Below are 19,054 nucleotides of genomic sequence, written 5' to 3' on the forward strand. Positions count from 1 at the left end.
ATAAATGCTGCTCTCTGTGACAACAATCAGAACATTCGAAGGAGCTGAGTCTACAGCTACTGGAGCTGTACCTAATCCAGGAGTGTTTGTGTGTGTACATGTTTGTGTGTAGGGCAGGACTGCTGAAGGCCTCTCCACCTCTGTACCAGCAGGGCCCAAGCTAATCCCTGTCCTGAGGCCCCAGAAAGACGTCACCCTCTGCCAGCTGCCTGGCCATCTCCCTGCTGCTTCAGGAAATTAACTCCAGAGCAGCAGCCAGAAGGAGACTGGTAGACTCGAGGCCAGTGAGAAGCACTGAAGAGACACAGGCATCCACCAACCCCCAACCCGCTGTGACCCCAACAATGAATTGAAAAGAATTTCTGCCACATTCTCTATGAACCGGGACAGAATACCAGAGAAGACAAGGAGAGCAGGCGTGGAAGAGAAGGATGCTAAAAGGATAAAAGTTTTAGAGATTTGTGTGTGTGTGTGTGTGTGTGTGTGTGTGTGTGTGTGTGTGTATGAGTAAGCAACTGCCTAGCAACCATACACAAAACACTATAGTGGCCACCCTGAGAACCAGAACACCTTTCACATTAACAATTTTATAGCAACACCACTCACAACACCCCAAAACCTCCAAAACTGCATGCTAATAACCACTCAGAACACATTTAAAACAACAAAGCAACACTCTGGCAACCACTCACAAAACTCTAAAGAGCATCTTGAAAACATCTATATCCTATAAAACTTCTAACCAACACCTTAGCAACCAACACAAACACCCTGGCAACCATATCTAAGCACTAACAACCACTTAGAACCTATTTACAACTGCATAGCAACACCCCAACAACCATTCACAATATCTTAGCAAGCATATTTATCACCTATATCCTTGCAACCAATAACCAATGCCCTAACAGCCACCCAAAACACCCTGGCAATAGCATCTAAGCAGTAAGAACCACTCAGAACATCTTTACAGCTGCATAACAACACACTGGGAACCACCCACAACACCATAGCATCATTGGGGTAGGTTTTGCTCGGGCAAGCACCATTCACTTTTCTTCAGTAAACAGGAAAAAACAAAAAGTTACATTATAACAAAAAAGTATTTTGTTCTGTTAAAACCTTCCACTCTGCACATTAAACAAAAAACAAAACTAAATTAAAGCTGCAAACGATGAAAAGGCCCTTAAACATGGGCTCACCGCCACCCATTGGCCTTAGAAAAACAGTAAACAGTGGGCAACATGCATGTAAGCGAGGAGAATTATGGCACATTTCAAAGTGCCACACTTCCTGCTGCCATAAGGTGGTGCTTTGAATGTAACTGAATGTTGCCATGTAGATGTCTTCTGGCCAGGACTATTATAAAAAAATGTGAAGTTTGACATTGTATGCCTGAGTTACAACAACTTCCTGTTTTGGGGCATTAATCGCATACATTAGCACTTAGCCAGTGTAAATGTTGCAAGATTTAACATGTTTCTAGTATATTTGGTACTTCGTGGCATATTGAAATGTGTTTCTGGGAGTGAATTACAGTGTAAAGCATGCCATTTACTGTTGCCTGCGGGTGGCGCTATGACTAACTGAATATTGGCATATAGATTCAGGCCAGGACTCTTATCACACATGTGAAGTCTGGGGCAGATCGGACACTGTATTCCTGAGTTACAACAGCTCTTTCATGGCGAAACATCAAACTTCAGCCCTTCAGCGAAAACTCAAGATGTTCGCAATTTAACATCGCTAAGGACTTAAGATTAGACAGACCAAATGTGATGTTGATCTGGTTAAATCTCTATGAGGAGTTAATCACAGTGTAAAACGTCTCAGGTTACGCATGTAACCATGGTTCCCTGAGAACAGGGAACGAGACGCTGCGTCAAGCGCTAGGGGAACCACCTCCGCAGGAACCGGTGTCTGAAACACATACCCAATCTTGGCAATATCATATTGACTGGCGACAGCCCATGACATCATAACAATGCAACCCACAGTATATAAGGGGCACCCAGATAAAATGTCATCCTTATCGTCTGAAGGGACTGTAAGCAGGCGGGCCCCGAGCATTCCCTGTTCTCAGGGAACCATGGTTACATGCGTAACCTGAGACGTTCCCTTTCAAAAGGGAACTCGCGCTGCTTCAAGTGCTTGGGGAACGATATACCAACGCCACCATGCTGAGGGGAGTGCATGCCATGTGTGGCAGTGACAACTGTCAGAATCCGGCCGATTCAAATTAAATGCCAGACCCACTCACCCTACGGGTCACAAATGAGCTGTCAGTGACTGCAGCACTCCCAGCAGTCATATCGTTAGCTATAAACCTCAAAGCGGACACTCCATATTTTACATATGAAGGCCTGCCAAAGCCGCACAAAGGCCTGGAACCAACAACTTCAACAGAAGAGGTCCCTTTTAAGGGAGACCAACTCAGACTGGATCTTAGAGGTGGGCAACATGGAGAGCATGACTCAGCGAAGTGCTATTAACCCTTGCAAGTGAGGGGAGTTACTCTGCTCGATCCTAGGATCTACAAAGCACCTATGTTTCAAGGCGCTAAGGAGGCCATGCACTCTAAAAAGGAACCCTTGTGAGGGGAATGCTCACAGCCTAAGGCTGATCTAACCGGAAGGCCTCGAGAGAAGCCTTCAACCTCTGACCAGACTTAGGGAAGTATTCGAACCCACCCTCAGAATGAGGAGAGTACAAGCTCTACGTATTCGGTCGACCAGGCTATAGGCTAGAAAACAAAGGTGAACTAGGTTAGCCAAGCCAGCAACACATAGTGGCGTGCAGTCAGAGAGGCCAACCACCTGAGAACAAGACCTTGCTGACCGATACCTAACTGCTGGGCACTTGCATCAGGGAGGCCAACAGTGGCCAACAACCTGGTATCAAGTCTTGACTGGCAGAGAAGTAACCATACTATGGGGAATTCGCCTTCAGAGGGGCCTACTAAGGCCAAACATCTTGATGGCAAATGTTCACTGGCGGAATGTAGTCCTGTTAAGGCCAACAAACTGAAAACAAGCAATAGCTGGTTGCCAGACACCCACAGTGCTGGGAACTCCACCTCAGAGAGGCCTGCTATGGCCTACAATCTGAAGCAATCCCATGCAGCTCTACCAGAGACCCCAATACTGCTGGGGGACTAGCCTCCAGGACGGCCCGTTAAGGCCAGCTGCCTGGTAGCCAGTTCTATGTGGCTAAATACAGTAAAAAAGTACCCGCACAATAGGGAACTCGCTCACAGAGAGGCCTCCTAAGGCCTACTTATCCAAAAGCAAGTCATTGCTAGCTTAGCTTTTACATACCCAAAGTGCTGGGGACTCGCTTACAGGGAGGCCTGCTAAGGCCAGCTACCCGGAGCATGTCTTGTTGCTACAACATCCACACTGATGGGGGGTCGCCACAGAGAAGCCTGCTTAGGCCTACTATCTGATGGCATGTCAAAATAGCTACCAGAAAACCCATTTACTGGGGCTGTTACAGTTTTTCTCAGTCGCTTTGGTGCATTTCTCACATCACTATTTACATTTGCACAACAGTTAGTTCAACCTCCACAACATTTAGTCATTTGTGCACATCATAGTAGCAGTTTCTTATTCCTTCGAACAAATTGCAAATGCTTTTGGACATGCATCAATTGCTTTCATACAACTCTCTGCTGTTTTATAACATTATCATTTGCTTATGTAATTTCAGTCAAAATTAACTATACTTGTGAATGCTGAATAGTCATTCCATATAAAACTAATAGTCCTCATTTCATTGCTTGAATCATTACATACAAAAATGTTGAACTAGTTGTCAAAATCTGTCAAGCAAATTTTACACTTTTTTTTAAAATCTTTTTTTTCCTGAAAATGTCTCCTAAATTGAACAATTTCTCTCAAGTGAATCTCAACTTTCACTGATGAGAAGGGGAGTGTGAAGCATTAGTTGCAACCAATGATAAGCCACTTCTCTACAATCACTGTCAGAGCTGAATCCCATAAACCCCCACTTTACAAGCATATACGAACCAAGCAGGTGTACCATTTCTACAATACTGTGACACAGAAATTGAAGGTCAGCCTCGTGGAAGAGGGGTAAGGGTGCGGGGAAGAAGGGGAAGGGGACAAAACAGGGGAAGAGGAAGAAGAGGCCAAGTACATGAAATCAGGGCTACAATTGTGGATCATGTTGTCAATCACGGCCTCACAATGGCTGAGACTGGTCGAAGGGTGCAGCCAAATGTTGGGAGAACCACTGTAAATTCAATTATTCAAACATTTCTTCGGAAGAACAGGTGTGTATAAATGGACAGTAATTCAGCACTAAACAATCTGCACTGCACTACTGTCATTGTGTCATACATGAAGCTTGCAGTGGGACAAGAACTTGTCACTGTACATTTTACATTTAGACGTACAGCTTTACTGCATCACACATTTAGTGTATTGTAGTGTACAGTAGTGTTACAGTAAAGATTTGCCATATGTACTGCAATATTGTTTACAGTTGTGCACAGCTCTACCCAAAGGGAGTTTATGTTTGTTGCAAATAAGGGTGTAATTTTTCTTTTGCACAATGCTGTGAACAAATTAGAATTGCAAAGAGCATATGCAGTAAAAATGTGAAACATACATATTCAATACAGTAATGTGTAACTTTACTGTATTTTTCAAATGGCTGTGCAAATAGTATATAGTGCTGTCTTGAGCATTTTCAGGTAGTGTCACCAAGATCTGACTTTTTTGCATTGGAAAACATTGACAGAGTAAACTGTCATAATGAAAACATGACAAAGCCATTTGACTATCTTGTTCATAAACAATGGTGTCAGGACTTTTCATCTTGATGACACACACTTTCATTGACATGAATACTTGCTTTTGAGGAATGACCTATCCATTTTGAACAAGTGACATGCTTTTGCAGGTTATCAACTAGGTTTTGCAATTTGTACTAATTGTTTTGAGAACTGCATTAACTGTTGTGCAAATGTAAATAGTGATGTGAGAAATGCACCAAAGCGACTGAGAAAAACTGTAACATGGAGGCCTGTTAAGGCCAGCTACCTGACAGCGCATGTGCTGGCTGCTAGGGGCCCAACATGGTGGGGACTCACTCTGAAGGGAAGCCTGTTAAGGCTACTACCTTATAGCAAGTCTAGTAGCACAGATAGTTTTGCTATTCCAACAACGCCTGTGACCTCTTACATCGCCAACGAGCAGTGTACTCAGTAAAAGCACTTTTTACTAGGGGTGTAACGATACGCTCAGGTCACGATACAGTACGTATCTCGATACAGAGTTCACGATACGATACGTATCACGATATTTTGAACAAAATCTTATTTGAATTTCAGTTTCATTTATTTAAAAAGATTAACACATTTCAATAATTTTCCTTATTGTACATACAAGATCACATTTCAGGTTTAATAAAAACCTTCTGTATTCAAATTAACAGCTAAATAGCTGTCTGTCACTGAAAAAAAAAAGTTAAAATTAACATGAATTTAGAATTAACAATCCTAAGGGACGTTCACATATTTCGTCTAAAAACGCATGGAAGGCGCGGCCATCTTTCCAAAGCACTTGCACTCCCATGGCGTCGGTCGTTGCATTGCAACCATGTACTGCGCTCGCGGTTCTTGTCACGTGACCTGCGTTGAGCTTGCGGCATTCTGAAAAGTTGAGAATTTTTCACCTCCATGAGCCTGGAAAACACACCACATGCGCGTCGCGACTCCGTTGTTTCCATTATGAGCGCGCCTGCCGCATGGCTACATTTGCCAGCAGCCATATCACCCTGTAGCCCAAGACTGGTTGCCCACTGAAGCTAAGCAGGGCTGAGCCTGGTTAGTACCTGGATGGGAGACCCCCTGGGAAAACTAGGTTGCTGCTGGAAGAGGTGTTAGTGGACAGGAGAGGGTGTTCACCCTGTGGTCTGTGTGGGTCCTAATGCCCCAGTATAGTGATGGGGACACTATACTGTCAAAAAGCACCATCCTTCGGATGAGACGTTAAACCGAGGTCCTGACTCTCTGTGGTCATTAAAAATCCCAGGATTTCCTTCGAAAAGATTAGGGGTGTAACCTGTCTCCTCTCCACCAATAAGCTGGTGTGTGGTGGGCGTTCTGGAGCAATATGGCTGCCGTCGCATCATCCAAGTGAATGCTGCACATTAGTGGTGGTTGAGGAGATTCCCCCTTCAATATGTAAAGCGCTTTGAGTGCCCAGAAAAGCGCTATATAAATGTAAGGAATTATTATTATTATTATTATTTGAAATAACTGACTTGCACGCGGAAAAGACGCAATATGTGAACGGCCCCTAACTTCTTAAAGCAAAGCATCGCAAGCATCTTTTGCTTTTCTGTGAGCACAGCTGTTGCTGTGCCACTGCGGTGAAAGAAAGCCACGACTTTTCTCATGCAACCAAGCAAGAGACTGACTCGAGAAACGTTTAAACCTGCTTGCAAGATTCGATGTGTGCGCGAAACACTTATTGAACTAGAGACCTGACTGAGACACACCTATAATATGCAGTGACAACCCGGCTTCTCTCACTGCCACCTCCATGTTGCAGAGTGAGTCACGTCGGCAGCTCAACCAATAAGATTAGACTGCCGTCATATCGTAAAAGTATCGACATTATTCTACGATACATATCGTAACATTTTTGCATCGCGAAATATCGTACTGCGATATATTGTTATACCCCTACTTTTTACCCTTTAAGCAAGGGGAGTACAAACATACGCCAACATGCCCTAAAGGAGGCCCACCTGGGTCTACTACTCCAGAAGAACATGGGCGTCAGCTCGCAGCAATGCTGAGCTACAAGGGAGCATACTAAATGACCAGCCCACAGTGAAGGTCAAATACCGCTCGACACGAGCCACAATTGTGCAGGGCAGATAAAGCACTCGGATAACACCCTGTTTTACAAAGTAGTACTATCCGCCTGACCCTGAGAAAACTACAGGGTGGAGGTCAACCGCAAAGACTCTAACATGACAGAAATTATATCTCTACTCAGCCCCAGGGGAATAGGGGCTTTTCATAGAAAAAAACACCCATACTCAACCCAACTCTTGAACGCTAGTCCAGCGGGCTTAAAAGGAGCCTAGCAAAGGCTTACCTGAGCTCAACTTCTGAAATGCGGGCCACAGCAAAAGCATTTACTAATCACAAATAGAAAAGGGAAACCCATCTATTCTGCCTCTACACCAATCTGCACTATGCAGAAGGGGGGCGCGCCTTGGCCAGACGACTCTCAAATGAGAGGAAGCCAGCACTAGGGATACAAAAGAGAACCTACACTCACCTAATGAGGGGTCAGAGGCAGGAATGTTAACTGACCACTTTCACTATCCCTAGCACTAGCCTAGGCCAGCTATCAGGGTCGCCCGGGTGAGGGCCAACCCATAACATATAGATCTACCTTTAGTAATATCAGTAAACTCACCTTCTCTTTCCTTCTCAGCCATCTCCTGCTCGGCTGGAGGAGCACTGGCCGTTGGACCTGGGGATGCAGACGAACTTGCATCCTCTCCGAGCAGTGCTGGCTCTTCAGCCGCCGAGCCAATCGAAAGGTCCACGCCCCTCTCAAACTGCTCGGGCGAGCTCCATCTGGGAGCTTCAAGACCTGAGTCTCCGTTCTGCCTCAGCACGAGCGGGACCAGAGCCACCAGGTCCAGATGCTGAACTCTCTCCCCTTGAGAAGAGAGCCAGAGGAAAACGCTCCGGTCTTTACACAGGAAGCCCCCTAGAAAACTTCCCGTGCATGCTCTTCCCCCAGACAGAGAACGCACAGAATGTGTGTGTCATCTGGTGTCAGATAACATGGACATGGATCAACACATTTTTACAAACCTCTTAGTAAGTCTGGTTTTCTCTGTGCATTTCATTTTCTTTTATTTGCCTCTATGTGCTTCAAATAAAACAGTCCCTGAAGACGAAAAGAGGATGACATGCTATCTGGGCGCCCCTTATATACTATGGGTCACAATGTTATGATGTCATGGGCTGTCGCCGGTCAATATGATATTGCCAAGATTGGATATATGTTTCAGACGCCAGTTCCCGTAGAGGCGGTTCCCATAGAGGCGGTTCCCCTAGTGCTTGACGCAGTGCGAGATCCCTTTCGAAAGGGAGCATGACATTTCCTGTTGCCCACAAGTGGAGCTATGACTGTAAATGAATACTGGCATGTAGATGTCTTCAGGCCAGTTCTCTAATAAAACAAGTGAAGTTTGGGGCAGATTGGACATTGTATGCCCGAGTTACAACAACTTCTTGTTTCATTGTGAAACATCGAACTTTGTCAGGCCGCCACGGACACGCCCTTCAGCGAAAACTCAAAATCTTTGCAATTTAACGTCACGAAGGCCTTTAGATTAGACTGACCAAATATAATGTTGATCTGATTAAAGCTCTAGGAGGAGTTTGTACAACGTCTGGAAATGGCAAAAACTGCACAAATTTTGCAGAGAAAACTCAAAATATTTCACTTCCTGTTGGGTTTTCAGATTTTGCACCCAGGGACTTTTTTGTAGGTATTGGGCTGTTACATATGTCTACAGAATTTCATACTTGTACATAAAATGTAGCGCAAAGGGCGCTTAATTGAAATTTTGTAGGTGGCGCTATCGTCCCATTTTGCCACACCTAATTCTGAAACCCATATCAGACATACATTTTCACCACTTCTGACACGTGTGCAAAGTTTCATGAGTTTTCGAGCATGTTTAGGCCTTCAAAAATGGGATTCATTTCAGAGAAGAAGAATAATTGACTGAGCAGTTACAATAGGGTCCTCACATCATTGGTGCTCAGGCCCTTATAAATCGCTAAACAAATAAAATATTATATAAATATAAATATATTTATATGTAACTTATATAAATAAGTTAATCAGTTAATACAGGAAGCCTGAGCAAGCCTTGTCCTATTATCACTGCTTTATATGTGCTACAAAAATGCTGAGATCAACAAGGTACAGCATACAAATATTTGTGCTGATGTTTATGAGAGAGAGAGAGAGAGAGAGAGAGAGAGAGAGAGAGAGGAGGGTGGTGGGTACATGAAGGAGGTGGAGAACAGCAGGACAGAGTGTCGAAACAGTTGATTATGAGTCCCATCAAGTGATCAATGATTTCATTAATAAGACGAATCATACAGCTGTCACCACAATGACACCGGTGTGAGAAATGATCCTGGAGAACATTTACCAAACCCTTCCTCTAGGGAATAGCAAAATTACCCCCCATACGCACACATCCACATGTCCATTCAATAATTCCCTGTTAGTGTAACAGCCCAGCACCAAACGGAGAAAGGGGGGGAAAAATGAAAGGAGCGTCAGGATGAACAGCTCTTAGAGGGAGAGAGACAGGAAGAGGAAAGGAGAAAATCCATTTTGAGCCCCCATTTTCAATTAGGCTCCACAAGCTGTTATCACAGGTGTCGCAGAATAGGCCCGAGCGAAGGAGAGTGGCTGCTGAAATGAACCCTTATCTGCACACCACAAAGATGGGCCGGGACAGACTATCTGTAAATTACTTTCCGGCCACGCTGCTAACAGGAACTTTATTTCTGTCAGATGACATTCGCCTCTATTTGCTGCTGATCATTTAAATAGCTGCCTAAAAAGAGGGACGTCACCTCTGCCTCTCTCTTTCTGTTCGCTCAGGCTCTCCTTTCATCCTTTTCATCAGCTTGTCTTTTTTCCTGTGCTATAATGGCCCATAATTCCTTAACCCCTAAAATAATCCACAGATTCATTCAGTCCTTGCACAGACACCTCTGTGGCATTTTACATCTTTTTATAGCGATATATAAAATATTATTTATTATTTTAATAATTTTATGAAAAACTTATAAAGTACCATGAAGTGCAAACTATTTTTTTTAATCAAATTTAAACCGTAGTTTAACTATTACTTTAGTTTAACTATTAGTAGCCTCTAGCTTGACAAGTTTCAAAGAGGCTTCCCCAACAAAGTTTACAGTGAACAAGTTCAAACTATCTGCCTGACAACCTTCCAAATTCTTCCCTCCTTTTTCCCTCTGTTTGTCATTACTTCCTTAATTCCCTGCCTCAGTTCATCATACTTCCTTCATGTTTGTTCATTTTATCACTCTGGCATCCATGAAAAAGTATAATAAACCAACAATTCCAAAACTATTTCCATATCTCTCTCTCTCTTGCTCTTAATGGCAGGTGCCTTTTTGCCCCTTTCTCAATTTTAATTAACAAATTATCCCATGACGAGTGAGTTTATTCAGTTTAAGCACATGGACATCTCTCTCTCTTTCTTTTTCTCTTTTTCACTCTCCCTCTCACGGTCCAGGCAGCAACAATAGAATCAGAGGACTTTGTGGTCCACCTGCCTAGCAAATGATGTGAGTTGAGGAGGAGGGAAGCCCCCTTCCCTCACCCCTTCCAAAGAAGACCAATCAGGCCATTGTGGTGGCACAGTCGGTTCCTTTGAGCTGTCAGGCCAGGGGAGCCGGTCCACAGATGAATGCTTTGCAGGCCTGCGCCAGTCTTTATCTAACCATGTGGGAATGCTCCCCACCAACCCTGCACAATTACACACTGCGGCTAAACTTTTTCACAAACTTTTAAGCCATGTGGTGAGAGAAACAGGAAAGGAAGAAAAGTATTAGTGTAAATGAGAAGGAAATGGGAAAAGAGAAATGTTCATGCATTTTTAGGTATTATATACTCTTGTAGCTCAATAGGTAAAGCATAGTGCTAGCAACAGCAAGGTTATAGGTTTGATTCCACCTTGTACTTGGATAACTGTGACTATTTTAGAAAATACAAATGCATTTATGGGAATAATCTGATTTTGCCATTAATCAAATACATTTTGCATAGTATAATGATTATTTATGAATGAATGAATTCATGAATAGTATTTTATTTTCTTTATGTTGATTCTGCATTAATTTGGTGTATTTAATGTGTAAATATATTTATAAATTTGTCATTAATCACAACTAACATGATTTGTCACAAAAAATGGAATGATTAATTAATTACATTTTTAAATTAAATCACATCCCTAAAAATGTTCTTAACTAGAGTTTTTTTTTATTATTATTTCATTTATTTATTATACTACAGTGATCTGATCAAACACCTGTTCAAACATCTGATCAAACATTTCTTTACTCCCTATAATCTACTCCAGCGGCTCCCAAACTGGGGTACGGGTACCCCTGGGGGTACGTGAGGTGACAAGAGGTGGTACGCGAACAAAATGCTGAGTAGTTCATTTAATTCTACCTTAAAATAATATTAAAATCGAGCATGTATTTCTAAATGCCAAAATGTCGTAAATCCAGTACATTTAATCAAATTATCTCATCATTTGCAGTCAAAATGACTGTATCCACACAAGCAGCATGCATATGATAGATTGCGCGCAGAATCTGCTGCCTTAAATCGTGCTAAAGTACTGCCGTTCTCGACAATGCACCTTTGTAAAAGTGGGGATTTAGCACTTATTCGCATGAAGAACAAATATAGACACAGATAATGGATTAATTTCGATTTAAGACTCGAACTTTCTCTGATACAAAATCTTGTGTGAGTTGTATTTAATGATGATAATGAGCAAGAATGCAATTGTTCCCAAATATCCACATGACTGCAAACGTTACATTATTATACAACAGGTCAAAAAATAAAACGTACATTTTAAACACAGTAGTAGACTATTTACTGTATTTTGCAATGAAATAATAGTTTTAACGAAAACCACAGCAGAACTACAACACACGTCTGTGTTTCGCGAACAATTCTGCGGCTTTGAACGAATCATGGGATTCAATCATTCAATGATTCATTCACAGCCACTTGCTTTGTTACTGAATGAATGACTCGATGACTCACTCATAAAAACAGTGACTTGCTGCCACCTACTGGTGGTTTAAGTTTAATATTTAAAAGTTTTACTTAGTTTTACCATCATTGCATATTTCTCTATTGAACATTTTTTATTTAAAACATTATTTATTTTATAAAATTATTCATAAAGGTAAAAAAATGCACTGGAAAATCAATTTAGGGGGCAAATATTGTCCCTCAATGGTAAAGGTGTGACTGCGGTCGAAATGGAAGAGAGCGGGTACACAGCAGGATGGTGATCCCTTCAGGGGGTACTCCAAGCAAAAAAGTTTGGGAACCACTGATCTACTCTATCTCAAAATCATCCATCTTAGCAAGCTTGTATTTCATCCTTTTTCTAAACTCCAATTCCACAGTTTCACTGTATTATTTGGGATTTCCCCTTCTGCACACCCTCCAGACGTGCCTGGACTGATCTAGGATCAGTTTCAGTGTTTATCTAGAGGTAAAAGGTTAATGATGCACCTTCACTGGCCAATCCTGGGTCTGTCAAAAAAGGGGGACAATTGGCCACTGCCACTGTTAGGCTGCTGACAATTGCCTTTTGTTAGTCTTGAGGGGGCGGCCTGGGCAACACAGGTTAAAGTTGACGGGGGTTTAGGTTACATCAGATAAGAGGTTATGAGTATTGGGAGACCAGGAGAATGCAGGGTAATTATAACCACACCAGGAATGTGTAAGCTATCTTATGGCTGAGGTAAGGCCCTTCAGGAAGCAGGTCTAGGGTCTGTTTTGATGGATGGCTCATTACGGTCTGTTGAGATCTTGCGGTCAGGACTGGTTACTGGAATCAGAGCTTATGAAAAAACGATGAAAAACTGGCCTACCGTCAGAATGTTAATTTAGCTAGATTTTCCATCATAGGACAAGTTCCACAAACAGTTAGCTCTGTAATCATGCAAACACATCATAAAGCAATCCTTATCAAGATTGTCTCTGAGGGTATCTGAAGTGTCACACTGATGCTGAATCAGAAACGGACGAAAGACTTGTCATGGCCTACTATTTCATCTTTTTCATTGTTTTTGTGGAACATAAAACTTGAGTCCCATGGAGTGTCAAGGGTGATGGTATTCATTTAAAAGTGATCCCCCGGGTCTCTCCCTTGAGTGTGGGACTGAACCCCAGCCAGATGATCGCTGCAGCAAACTTTCCAAGACAAACCTTATGTTGTTCAGGGAAGTAATTACCCTTGCATTACAGAGAAAAATCCACAATCAGTAAGCCAAATTACATCCATGCTTTTTCCACAACAGTAAAGCTCTATCCCCCATCTCTGTTCATTCCCAACTCTCAGCACCCCTCCTCTAATTAATGAAAGAGAGCTGGCCATCTGGGAATGACTAACAGTGAGAAAGAGAGAGAGATGGAGTGGGAGCTACTAAGAGCAATTAACGATGCCCTCCTCCACAAAAAAAGGAAATTCTTTTTTTTTTTTTTGACTTCCTGCCATATTACCAGAGGCTTTCATGTGGAGTGGTACAAAAATCAGACCACTCATCAACCAAGACACACACCCACACACCATTTGTGTGACTTTTTGTGTGGAGAATGGAAGTGAGACTATACCATTTTGTATTTGGTTGTGTTGTGAACTTTTGCAGCACGTTTTTGTATTTGGCTGTGTTGTGAACTTTTGCAGTGCATTTTTGTATTTGGTTGTGTTGTGAACTTTTGCATGTGTTAACAAATTAAATTAACACAGCACCTGATAGGGTTAACAAAACGAAAACTTGAGATAAAACTGAAGCAACCATGCAATTTTAACTTGCTAACATAAGTCTTTGAGTTGTTTTGCCCTGGACTTCACAGGACTTGTACCCAAGCACTCCGAAACACAAATGCATTGCTGTAACAGGTGAGTCACCGAACAAGTTATAAAAAGCCAACAAAAAGAGCTGGTTATTTGATACAAAAGTCAAAATGTATTAGTTTACAAACCATGCATTATGGTAAAACAGAACATTTAAATGTGAAGTGTGTAATTTATATGCTGCTAGTATCACCAAACAGAACTGCAAAAATAATGACTGTTTTCAAACAAGTCATCATTGGTTCAACTGTTGCTGTGCCAAGCTAGTTGAGATTCTCAAACAAACAGAGCAATGATTCATAGTGCTACAAGCCACAGCTTTTACACATGGGAGAAATCATTACAGTTTTTAGGATAGTATTTTAACAAAAATGGGGGAAAAAAGAAAACCTGCACACAGTATATTTGTAAAATAAAACAGCAATGTTTCCATCAGTGATGTTTGATCTTTGATCTTCATATTTTAACATCCAAAATATAGTAGTCAACATTTGAAGTGGATCAAAACCTTTTATCAAAGTTGTCCTAAAACCTACTTCTTAGGACAACTTAGTTCTTAGGACAACTTTGATTAACTTTTTTGATCCACTTCAAATGTTGACTACTGTATTATACACTTCACCTTTAAACAATTCAAAAAGACAGAATGAATAGAGAATAGAAGTTTGAGCTTGACAAGTAATTAGAAGAGAAGGTTGAAGTTGAAATTTTGAAACTATACCATTAGAGGTAGTGCTGGAGGCCACGGCCTTCTCACTGATGTCTGCACGGGTGGAGGCGCTCTTGGTGGCTATGATGGTCTCCACTCTCTTCTTCTTCTCTGCTGCAGAACTGGTCTGGGACTGGGTTTCCATGACAACTGTGCATTCCTCAGTACCTCATCAAGACAGGATACCTGCAGGGTTGAGAGGTCAGTGGATGGAGAAAAAAAAAAAAAAAATTTAAATCAACAACAATAAATCAAATAACACACAATTAACAACAATCAATTAATCAGTCCATAGATGTGCTTGAATCTCCAGATGAGGGGTGTAACCATGATGAATGAGGAAGGGGGTACAGACAAACACAGTTAACTTAGTTTGTTTAGGGATTTTTTCCCTCAACCACTTGAGTGTGTGTTGACTTTTAGCTCAACACAACATATGTTAACAATCCTGGTTTGAAGGGGAAAAAAACAACAAAAACAACAACAAACACCATGCAGTTATCAAGTTTTTGTTTGTTTGTTTGTTTGTTTGTTTTTTGCTTTTTTAATGAGATAATTTCACTGTTTATCACTGTAAGCTGCTTTGAAACTATCTCTGTGTGTGTGTGTGTGTGTGTGTGTGTGTGTGTGTGTGTGTGTGTGTGTGTGTGTGTGTGTGTGTGTGTGTGTGTGTGTGTGTGTGAGAGAGAGAGAGAGAGAGAGAGCGAGCAATAGAGAGAGAGAGCACATGCTTTGGCAATATTGTATGTAAACACAATCATGCCAATAAAGTACTTTAAATAGAAAAAAAAATGAAAAAATTGAATAACAGAGAGCAAGGGAGAGAGAGAATGAGAGAGATTTCTCGCAACAGTTTTTCCCTTCTCAATCAATTTTCCTCAAGAAAAGTGGAAAAGAGTGAAAGAGGAAAATTATGAAACCGTTGACATGGGGTCAAAAACTAAGGGTAAAAGAGAAGGGAGATCGGGACCTACACATTCCTGTGGACAAGCAAATACAGCAAGCTTGTCTCCATTCAAGCATAGTTGACGTGTCTTTTGTGTGCTCTATGGGGCGGCCGGGCAGTCATCTGCACCAATTAAGACTGGGATCTTTTCACTCATAATCCCACTGACCTGGCCTGTGCCATATAATTCCATAAGTGTTCCCAAATTCCTTGTTCTTCATGCTTTTCCACCCAACTCCCCATTAATAACCCTTTGCTCCCACTTTTTCATCATTTTATTTTTTTGTGACATGGCTGCAATTGTTGCTGCTAGGAGGAGACACCGCAAAGAACAGAGAGCACGTGGTAAGAGGGAGAAAATATTTTCCACTCCTATTAATTTCTCTGGAATGCCAGAGGAAGACGTTATCTGAACATATCAGTTGCCAAGCCATGTTGGTCTATATATATATATATATATATATATATATATAGTAGTCAGCATTTGAAGTGGATCAAAAAAGTTCATCAAAGTTGTTCTAAGAAGAAAGTTTTATGACAACTTTGATGGAAGGTTTTGATCCACTTAAAATGTTGACTACTGACTACTTTAGATATACATATATATATATATATAAAAAAAACATGGCTTGGCAAACAATATTATTATTATGTGTACATATTTGTCAGATTACATGTAACAAGTTGCGCCTGTGTCAACCTGCACATGATGAGAGCATCAGCTCTGCTTATTTGCGACCCAACGTTACTTTGCGCTGCTCTTATTAGATTGCGTTGGTCCTTATGAAAAAGACTGCATCTGTATTCTTTCATTTGCGCGTCAGCAGTAGATCACATGCAAAACTTGCCACTCCCATTGGCGCATTTGTGGAATTGCACTCTCATGCTAATTTGCCCCGTTTAGTAAATCTGGCCCTTAAGCAAAAGTCTCCATTCGGTTTCCATTTAATTTAATTGCTGCTAGGGAGAAACAATTGAGATATGAATCTAATGTGAGATTTTCTTTCTTGAGTTCATATTGAAATCTCAGATTTGATTTTCTGGAAAATCTGAGCACAATTTGAGACATGGTTGAGATCTCTTAATTTAATCTCACTAAATATAATCTCAATAAATAAATCTCACTAAATCTCACTAGATATTAAAGATATCTAATATTTTTCCTACAGATTATGTACTCATTAGGCTGTTTTAACGTTATTATATACAGGTGTACTTTAGTGTGTCGGTCAGTAACACAATGTCAATTATGTGAAATGAATAGATGAAAAGCTTATGGCCTTAAAGTATGCACCAGGATGTTAAAGCCAGCTATCTAAACACCCTGAATTAAAGAAGCTCACAATAGAATGCATTAAAACGACAGTTTTGTGGCAGTTGTTTCCCAAAATAAATGTAAATTCTCATATTAATGCTTATTCCTTGCGCTGACAGAGTCCCACACCAAATTAGCTGTGGGAAAGAGAAAGGGTGTTTCATTCTGCGTGTTGGCCCATAATCCTTTCTCACAAAAAGAGAAGCGATTAACCAGGTTTAAAATACCGCAATTCAGCCTTCTCCAAAGGAAAAAAAATTCTTATTTTAAGCACATTAAGCAAATCAATTTAACATAAATTATACGCTCTGCTGACAAAAGCAGGGAGTTGAAAGTCAGCTGTGAATGGTACTTCAAAGTCATGCACCCAAAATACACTTTGAGTCATTAACGTGCTTGATTGAAATTTGAATTAGTTTACGTGAATTAGGGTTTTCCCCTTCACCTCGGCATCATGCAAACATAAGTTGCCTCCAAATGTTTTGCATGCTTCTCATACTTTTCTCATAAACTCATGTCAGTTTATATACAGTGGGATTTAGGCTTGATTCAGGGTCTCTGACGTGCAGGTGAGAGGATTAGGGTTTAAATTAAAGGTCAAACAAACAGCTTTTGGGTTTAGTGGGTATTAGATTGATTTCAAATTTCAAATAAGAGACAGTAAGAGCTAGTTTGAAACCAATCCACACACACACAAAAACTTTTTTAACTGTAGTTAAATTCTAAAACCTAAAATCCTCCATACATGAATATAAATAAATATATAACTATATCAGTATATTTATTAATGTATCTTGATAAATACACTAATCCTAATGGAAATTTGGTGACAGCTGCCAGGTGGTGCCAGAAAATATGTACTATTTGCACTTACTAAAGTTTCTTAAAAAAAAAAAAAAAAGAAGTTCAAAAAAATACAATTAAAATATACTGTATGTAATATGTAGAATTAAATTGGTTTAATGGCATTTTTAAACATAACAAATTGTTTAAAAAGTAAAATATTTGTATAACAAAAAAGAAATATGCTTTAAATAAAAATATATTTTTAAGGATTAAAATATAAAATTAAGTAAAAAAAAAGTAATTGCATATGTGCATATGTATATGACTCTGTACACCACTATATATGTAAAAATTAATATGGGGGGTCACTACTCTGTCTCTGTGCTCTGAGAAAGACTGAATATCTCTTTAATTAAGGGATAAGCTTATTTACCTGCTCAATTCCAAAACTTTAAACAGGCCATTACAATGGCATCAACAGGCTCTCTGCAATGGCATCCTCGTGATCCATTACCCCATAACCAGCTACATACTGTTGAAAAATATCTACCAATGGTGAGGCAAAGCAGGAAGGTGTAGGAGGAGAAAAAATGGTTGTTTCAAAGATGAGCAAGCCAAGCTCCCTTGTCCCAGCACTGTGGTCCATCAGTGAGTGTTGAGCTCTGTGGACTAATAAGATTAGCTTTCCTTTTTCTACAACCTTTTCCACTTAAGATGTTTTAGAGGAGCTGGAGAGGGACTGGGAATGACTTTCACTGCTGGTTGAGCCCGTCACGTCTTACATTCCTGGGTAACAATTGCACAATGATGTAATCTTTATGCTTACACGGTCCCTCTTTTGCGCTTGTTGCTCAGTAGATAAGAACAGAATAAAGAACGCGCAACAATACCAAACCTCTAGTGAGCACCGGCTCCTTGGCTTATTAGCTGCCTTGTTTGTTTGTTTGTTCTGCCCCGCATTGGTTTGTAAGCTGAGAGAGAGTGAGTGCAGAGATACAGAGAACAAGAGACCCAAAAGATGTTGCAAATGAAGGAGTAGCTTTTTCATCTTTATTCTTCCCCCAGAGCAGAGAAGTTTTTGTTGTGTAGTGCTTTGGCAAATGCTCCTGACAAGACTCATTTCCATGCCATACTAGGACTGCACGATATTGGAAAAAACTGATATTGCAGTATTTAGTTTTTCTGCAATATATACAGTGAAATGAAAAAAAAAATTCACCAAATGAAAATTCACCTTGAATAGCTCTATTTGGAAAGAATTAATCATTCTAGAATCATTAGGGTGATTTTGTAGGTGAGTCAATATGCACAGAAAATAATGAACAAATTACAAGCTAAATATAACAGAACAGATACAAACTAGAAGATAAAGTTCGTAAACAAACTTTGATGTTGGCTTGCCACAAGCCTCGATGGGCAGCCTGAGGTAAAAGAGCCAAACGCACATGTCTGTTTCGTGTTCTGAAGGTGGCCCCGCCACAACGGCCGCTTTAAGAGGCACGGCTCGGCTCCTGTTTGTGTGTGTGTGTGTGTGTGTGTGTGTGTGTGTGTGTGTGCGTGTAACATC

The 19,054-nt window shown here is 40.9% G+C and overlaps 1 protein-coding gene and 1 pseudogene across 1 annotated transcript in view; one reads left to right on the forward strand and one right to left on the reverse strand.

Moving 5' to 3' along the window:
• The window catches only part of gli3 (GLI family zinc finger 3), a 201,444-nt gene that overhangs the window by 128,484 nt on the left and 53,906 nt on the right, over positions 1–19,054 (reverse strand). Inside the window, exon 2 of the mRNA XM_048153717.1 lies at positions 14,453–14,626. Within this exon, the coding sequence (XP_048009674.1) occupies positions 14,453–14,585 (133 nt within the window). The 5' untranslated portion in view covers positions 14,586–14,626. The remainder of the gene's footprint in view (positions 1–14,452; positions 14,627–19,054) is intronic.
• On the forward strand, positions 5,785–5,901 carry LOC125244280 (annotated as a pseudogene).

Source organism: Megalobrama amblycephala, linkage group LG13 (genome assembly GCF_018812025.1).
Source record: "Megalobrama amblycephala isolate DHTTF-2021 linkage group LG13, ASM1881202v1, whole genome shotgun sequence".
NCBI classification, from domain to species: domain Eukaryota; kingdom Metazoa; phylum Chordata; class Actinopteri; order Cypriniformes; family Xenocyprididae; genus Megalobrama; species Megalobrama amblycephala.